Below are 8,028 nucleotides of genomic sequence, written 5' to 3' on the forward strand. Positions count from 1 at the left end.
GACTAAAGAGTTAGTCATGGGTCTTGTATTATGGAACGGTAAAGAGACTTGCGTGTAACGATATTGAACTAGGTATGGAGATACCGACGATCGAATCTCGGGTAGGTAACATACCGATGGACAAAGGGAAGTACATACGGGATTAGTTCAATACTTGACATCGTTAGTTCGACTGTTGTCTATCTTCGTAGATATGTAGGAGCCAATATGGGCATCCAGGTCCCGCTATTGGTTATTTACCGTAGAGGTGTCTCGGTCATGTCTGCATAGTTCTCGAACTCGCGCGATCTGCACACTTAACATTCGGTGACGATATAGACATAGTTGAGTTATTGTGTTGGAGACCGAAGGTTATCCGGAGTCCCGAACGAGATACCGGACATGACGAGAAGCTTCAAAAAGGTCCATAGGTAAAGATTGATGTATAGGAAGTTCCGTTTTGGTCATCGGAAAAGTTTCAAGTATCACCAATGTTAGGGCATATTTATGCCTAAGTGATTTTGGTGATTCATGACAATACCTCAGTGGACTAATCATGTGCATTGACCATTTCAGATAATACATGACAAAGGCACAAGACGATTCGGCACCCCTCCGTGGAATAGAAGCATAGTGTCTTCTACGATTTTCTTTGGTGGTTTTGAGTCGTAGGAATGTCGTACTATTAAGATGGGATCCGTGTCAGAAAGGTTTGGATGGAATCAATCTCGCACGCACACATTTTATCTCAATCTCTTTTCCCTTGCAACTATGGAGCTTGTTCCCCCTCTGTTCTTTCTCTCTATCTTGCAAAATGGCCTCTGGCGGTAGTACCTCTAAAGGTGAGCAGTAGTACCGCTGGGGCCGGCGGTAGTACCGCCCCAGCCTAGCGGTAGTATCGCCCCTGGCCAGCGCTAGTACCGCTCCAAGACTGTAGTACCGCCATCCTTGCGGCTGTACTGCGTCGGACTTTTTTGCGAAGACTTTCTTGGTGGTGGTAGGCCCGGTAGTAGCCCTTGCGCTACCATGGGCTCAGCGGTAGTACCGCTCTAGTCCTAGCGGTAGTACCGCTGGAGCTGGCGGTAGTACCGCTGGAGGGGCAGCGGTAGTGACGCTGCTGCTAGCGGTAGTACCGCTCTGCTCGTGCTGAGAGTGAGGGTAATGGTTGGTTTTGTTCCCTCACTATATAAATGGTTCTTCCACTTCAAGAACCCTACCTTTGACCCTCCAAGACTTCATTGTTGCTCCCTAAGCTCATAAGTGCCCGATCTCTCTCCCTAGCCAATCAAACTTGTTGATTTTCTAGGGATTGGTGGAGAAGACCTAGATTTACACTTCGACCAAGAGAAATTTGATTCCCCCCACTAATCCCCTGCGAATCTTGTTACTCTTGGGTGTTTGAGCACCCTAGACGGTTGAGGTCACCTCAGAGCCACATTCCATTGTGGTGAAGCTCTGTGGTCTTATTGGGAGCCTCGAAACTTTGTGTGGAGTTAGCCCCAACCTTGGTTGTAAAGGTTCGGTCGCCGCCTTCAAGAGCACCTATAGTGGAATCATGACACCTTGCATTGTGTGAGGCCGTGAGGAGAATACGGTGGCCTAGTGACTTATTGGGGAGCATTGTGCCTCCACACCGCTCCAACGGAGACATACTTCCTGTCAAAGGGAAGGAACTTCGGTAACACATCCTCGTCTTTATCGGTTCCACTTGTGGTTATCTCTAACCTTTACATTGTGTATGTTATTGTTGTAGATTATTTCTTACTTGCCTTAGCGATTATAGTTGGTAGCATCATATAAGTTGATCACCTAGTTGTCATTTTAGAGAACCTTGATGTTGCTAACCCTAACTTGTTAAGAATTGTTAAAAGGTGGTAGTTGCCTATTCACCCCCCCCCCCTAGTCAACCATATCGATCATTTCAACCGATAATATACCAAGAATGCTGAAAGGGTTCCGGAGTCCACCGGAAAGGGTTCACCACCCTCGGAGGGGCCACATGGGCTGAGTTGGGTGCGCTCCAGCCCCTGGTAGGATAGGCGCCCCTCCTCACCTAGGCCCGTGCGGTCAAGGGATGGTGGAGGGCTGGCCCAAGGGTGGCGCCACCTTTATTGGTGCCCAAGCCACCTAGGTGGCCAAGCCCCTCCCCCTTCCTCCTATACATACTAGAGAAGAGGGAGGGCAGCCACACCTGAAAAATCCACGATGCTACCCTCCTCTCTCTCTCTCTCTGGTAGTATTTGTCCGCCGTCGTGATCGTGGTAGAGCTCTACGAAGCCTTGCAGACATCGCTCCACCACCACCACCGCCACTCCGTCGTGCTGCCGGAGAACTCAACCTCTACTTCACCGTCGCTCGCTAGATCGAGGAGGTGAAGGTGTCATCGAGCTGCATGTGTGCTGAACGTGGAGGTGTCGTCCGTTCGACACTTGATCGGGACGTTCGTGATCGGGTCGCAGGACGGATCGTGATTGGATCGCGAAGACGTTAGACTACATCAACCGCGTTTCTCAATGCTTCCGCTTCGCGATCTACAAGGGTATATAGATGCACCTCCCCTCTCGTAGATGTTGATCTCCATAGGTTGATCTTGGTGAGCGTAGAATTTTTTTTGTTTCCCATGCAACGTTATCTAACACGGGTCTACTCAAATTATATTACAAAAACAACAAAAATATTACTGTTATTTATTTTTTGTAGTTTACTTTATATTTATATTATCTATCTAGAAGTATTTAATCCTTATAATTAACGAGTTTAAGGGGCTTGACAACCCTCTTGCCCGCGTTGGCTGCAAGTGTTTGGTTATGTGTGTGGAGGTGCTGACAACAAGGGTTTGTTTAATACTCATATTGATTCGATAACCTTGGTTCTCACCGAGGGAAATACATATCTCTAATGTGTTGCATTTTTCCTCATCTTTGATCAAAAACCCAATGCAATTTACAAGTAACCATGCTCAGATAGATCCTTTAAGCATCTTTGGAAGGCTAAACCTATAAATTTAGCTTTGCCTCATTTGGCGTAATGTCATTGCAACAAAGGACAATGTGATTAAGAGGAACTGAATGTGCTCCCCTATATGTCGCTTCTATCTAGAACCCGAGGACATTCATCACAACTTTGTAGTTGCTCAACGGTCACATTTTTTTGGATCGTATGGAAAACATTTTTTCTTAATGAATAAATGAATCAAATCTTTTGCCTTGGTTTTGAAATAAACTTGTGAGGCACTGCTTTGTTATTTGAAAAAAAAAAAAGATGAGGTACTCTGTGATTTGTTCCTGTTTAACGTATCGAGCAGTCCCCGCCCTGCGTGGAACTGGAAATGCCATGCACAGTGAGAGACTTATTTTGAGGGCCACATACACGCATCCAAATAAAGTCTTTCCTCCACATAAAAGAGAGATCACGTACCTATGTGTGTGCGATGAAAGGCGAGAGATATCATAAAATACATAGGTCTATCTGCGTGTGCCTCCGGCCTAACCCATTATACCTCATCTCAGATCCCCAGCGTGCATGGCTCGGAACATCCAACAGCGATGGCATGGCATGCATCATGCATGCATGTGGGCCTCATGAAAAGCGAAGAGGAGATTCGAAAAGCATGCTGCGGCATGGAAGACTCGGCCACTTCGGCTGCTGATGGTGGAGCGCCCTGGCCCATGCCGCCGGCCGTGCGTGCGTGGTCGGGTGAGTGCGCGAGATATACGCCGCCCCTGAATCCGATCCAGCGGACGGTGCGCCGACCACTGACCACCACAAGGAGCACAAAGTCCGGCCAGCCCGCAACGTGTCATGCCGCGAGAGATGCGCCGGCACAAGAGGCGGCGCCACTTCGCCCGTTCCGTTTCCTGGTGCCCATTCAAGCTTGGCCCGGTGCGCGGGGTGGCGCCGTGCGCGGTCGAGCTAAGACCGACGCCCCGGCGGCCACGCGTGCGGGGATGGACTGGACGATCTCGCGTGCCGGGGCGAAGCCGCCGTGCCGTGCGGCGAGCGTTGCGCCGTTGTAGCATCTGTAGCAACCCTGTATAACGCCGTGAACTAATATAAAATAACCGTTAAAATACGGATTTACATAAATAAAAGTTGTCAAATCAAACTCCGTATCGGACCGTGTACTGTAAATTTTATTAAGGGACACTCAAAACATCTCCGTCAAATCTGTAAAAATAAAAAATTTAAAGGTAACCAAGGATAACCTGTATACGCGAAAGACTGTTGGCGAAGTTTGATCCTATTCGTCCGCTCCCGGCTGCGTGTCGGCCGCCGACTCAACGGCCACGCCCGTTGGCCGCGCGCCTGGCCGCTGCGACCGTCGGCTGTGCCCGTTTATGGCTCAGCTAGCTAGCTAAATCGATTCGATTCAAACGCTAGCTCCAGCTGAATCCATTCGATTCGAACGACGCTAGCTAGCTCTGCTGAATCGATTCGAACGAAACTTGTGGAGGAATTCGGCCACCTCCTGCCCTGCCCTAGCCGTCCGTTCAGCTACGGCCATCGCATGCCTCGCCCTACCGTCCGTCTGTCAACAGTCACATTGACGTGAGGAACAAGACGACCGGTAGAAAAAATGAGCTAAAATCGATATATTCAAGAAATACTTTTTTACAAATTTATTTTACGGGGTCTGACTTTGATAATACCCGCGCGTCAGCCCGTAAAAATTGTTTTTTCGCGAACTGTAAACGCATTTTACGAGTTAGTGGTGTTATATGGGATTTGCTAGATGATCTTATTACTGACAGGTGACCAACGGCACTGCACACACAGTGCTGCCCGCCCACGCGTGGGTTCGCCGACGCCGTCGTGGCGGTCGCGTGCTGCGAGACGAAGCGATATGAATTCGGGAGAGTTTACGTGCTGCAGCGGCCACTGTTGCTTGTTATCGTGTTGTCAGTGTGCAGCGGAATCATGGACATGGACCCGAGGGTAGTCGGCACGGTGGTGAACTCGCGCTTCTGTCAAAACATTGAAATAGCAAGACATCAAACAAGAACGGTTTTATCCACCATTAGAAACACTCAAATGGCAAAACGAACACGTGGCTATGTCATTTTGGGGTTCGTAGTGGTGTCGTGCCTGGCCGTGTGGGTCGGGACGGGGTGGAGTCGTGCGTGGATGGAGTCGACCGGGCGACAAGTGAGCCAAGCACCAACAACACGCCGAAAGCGGATTCGATCGCGTGGGCGACGAGTTGCCACCTGTTGAGGTTGGGTCGTGCCATTCGGACTGTAGGCGGCCACTAAAACTAGCAGTAGGCTCACCTGAAAAATTCAGTTCTTGAGCTCCGTGTGGCAGTGCCAACTACTGGTGCATATACAACTTAATAGAAAGTTCAGAAAAGCAAATCCACCGCAGACGCAAATTTAACTGCAAATCATGTTCTTTAAAACGAAGGCAAAACTTTGCACCATCTTATTAAATAGAGTGAATTTCACTTTTTTACCCTTTATTAATTGTACATTTGTGACACATATTATCATGTTTAGTGGAACTTCTGTCGAAATATCAGATTTAAAAGATTCATGACACAGTTTTACGCAAGTTTTATATTTTGCTTGTTTATGTTAGACAGGGTCGGCATGTTAAGCAATGATGCGTAAAAAATGTGTAAAGAACAAAGGGTAACATTGGCGATGATGTGCAAATTTCTCTTGTCTATCTGTTTCGTTCCTCGTTGTCGTTTAGATATTTTTAAACCTCGGACGTCATCTCACACCTTGTTCAATGAACATCGTTAGAAAATGAGGACCAAGACTTTATAAAAGGGTGTTCTAGATGAATTTCCATTCGATAGGGTAATTAGTGTCACAAATGCATAACCGATGATAAAATATGAAATTCAGTTTATTAAATAGGAAGAAGTAGGACAATGTTTTCAAGTTGCAGGACGACACATGCCCAAATAAAAAATATCACTCTTTCGAATTAAAATTCTGTTCTGGAATTTAAAAACTAAATAATTTAACCACAGTGGTCACCCACGTGTCCGCGTCATCTTTAATCGTCGCGTAACTGCAAAAATCATGTGGCTTGCTCGGTAATATACAGGTTGGGAAGCTACAGTCTAAAGATCTGGAAAACAATCTGGTAGATTACATCGCCAATTATCCGTTCGTTTTTCAGATCACGGACGAAACCCACAGATCACAGGTGCATTCATTAGCTAGTACGAAGTTTTTGGCGGCAAGCAACAGTCGGCAACTGAGGACAAATTGCAGCCCAATCCTCCATGGCCACAAAAGACAGCACGGATTCACCAAAGAAGCAGCTCTGCTCTGCACTGCTAAGACATTTCGGAGACCACGATACATGATTGGTTTAGCGTCCGTGGGCCTTTCGGCGCATTGCGAGTTTGGAACGAACACGCAACCGATGGAACGTTTTCTGCTCTGCTGAATTTGTTGGTTAGTCTCGTGGCTGTCTGGAGCCTGGACCGCTATGTCGACCTTCTCAAGTTCCACGTTCCAAGGATATTTTTTTCAAGGGTAGTCACCCTAATAGGATCACTGATTATTACAAGACATGTAATGCAGGTGATTCCTTAACAGCCTGCTGTCACATTTCATGCAGTACGTGTGACAATGCAATCAATACAAGAGTCCGCCGTGTTGCTCTTATTTATGGGTCGTGTTTGCTCCGACACCGAGCTACTGACGATGCTATAGCCTACACCTGTAAAACAACACGTAACCAGATACGCTCGACCCATAACCATTAACCCTTCCATCAATTCCCTACCCAAAAATGTTAAATTTTATCTTTGCCCAGCACTATTTTTTCCGTTGGTCACATCACAGCACAACACGTCAGCATATCTGCATCTCTGATTCAGCTTGCTCAGCGTCCACCCAAACCATCTCACTCAGTCATCTCTCGCCTTCCCCTCTCGCATCCAACTCCACCATGGATCCTCCATCTCGGCCTCTATATAAACCCCCTCTTGCCTCCAAGATTACTCAACGCACGGAGCCAAGCCAAGAACTCACAACAACATCGCGCAACTCTGTCCCGAACCCTCGTGGTTGTTCTTAGTTGATCGTAGTGATGGCGTCGGAGCGGAGGCGGTCGGGGCTGGCGGCGGCGGCGGACGCGGCGTCGTGGTGCTGCGGGCTGGGGCTGGTGACGCTGCTGCTTGTGTCGTCGCTCCGCGCGGAAGAGGGGGGAGAGGGCGGCGGGGCGGTGGTGGTGCGCGGCGCGCGGATCGCGGCGGCGCCGCGGCGGCCGTGCGACGAGATATACGTGGTGGCGGAGGAGGAGACGCTGCACAGCATCAGCGACAGGTGCGGCGACCCCTACATCCTGGAGCACAACCCGCACGTCCACGACCCCGACGACGTCTTCCCGGGCCTCGTCATCAAGATCACGCCGCGCGCCGCCGATGACGGCCGCAAGTGAACGCGCTTCCTCTCCGTAAATTCGGCGATGTGTGGCGCTCGTATCCTCCTGGACGGATGCGGCTCGCGGACAAGAATTTGTTTCGGGCTGAAATGGATCGTTTCTGGTACGATCGAGAGAGAGAAAAATGGATCGTTTCTGGCTGTGAATAGAAATAAAATATTGCTCGCGGAAGATCTCTCTTTTGCCGTTTCGTTGCATATTCTCGGTACCTACATTTGCACAGTAGATCGGGTCACCAAACCCCTATCAAAAAGCATCTTCAACAGCTGCATCAAAAAACACATCCTCAAGTTAAAACTTTATTTTAACGCGCGTGAAACTTCACGGTTTCGCATCCTTCAACAAAATCAAAAAGGTTACGCGTGCGGAAAACGAATGCGCGCGCGGAAAAAAGCAGGCAGCCGCGTGGCGTCTAGCGCGGCTATAAAATGCAACGCTTGCTATGCCCCCTCGTCTCGCTACGCGTCCTTCTTCGCCTCGCCACGCGGCCCTCTGCCTCCTTTCTCGCTTCGCCGCCGCCGGTAACCTTCTGGCTACCACGGCGTCCGCGCGCCCCTCCGACACGTTCTACACCAAGATCCGATCTGGCGAGATGCACCTCGGCCTCGACAAGTTCTACATCGCCGAGGATGCCGTCCGCGC

At 49.2% G+C, this 8,028-nt stretch overlaps 1 protein-coding gene across 1 annotated transcript; it reads left to right on the top strand.

The window, feature by feature from the left end:
- The first annotated feature begins 6,814 nt into the window (after positions 1-6,814).
- LOC123410655 lies at positions 6,815-7,557 on the top strand. The gene has a single exon (XM_045103599.1). It carries the CDS (start codon positions 7,033-7,035, stop codon positions 7,381-7,383), a length of 351 nt encoding a protein of 116 aa, XP_044959534.1. The 5' UTR covers positions 6,815-7,032; the 3' UTR covers positions 7,384-7,557.
- The last annotated feature ends 471 nt before the right edge of the window (positions 7,558-8,028 follow it).

Source organism: Hordeum vulgare, chromosome 1H (assembly GCF_904849725.1).
Source record: "Hordeum vulgare subsp. vulgare chromosome 1H, MorexV3_pseudomolecules_assembly, whole genome shotgun sequence".
Taxonomy (NCBI): Eukaryota; Viridiplantae; Streptophyta; class Magnoliopsida; order Poales; family Poaceae; genus Hordeum; species Hordeum vulgare.

Bases quoted from the DNA above. Each gene is read 5' to 3' on its own strand.
- LOC123410655 (XM_045103599.1), top strand. From the start codon at position 7,033: ATGGCGTCGGAGCGGAGGCGGTCGGGGCTGGCGGCGGCGGCGGACGCG.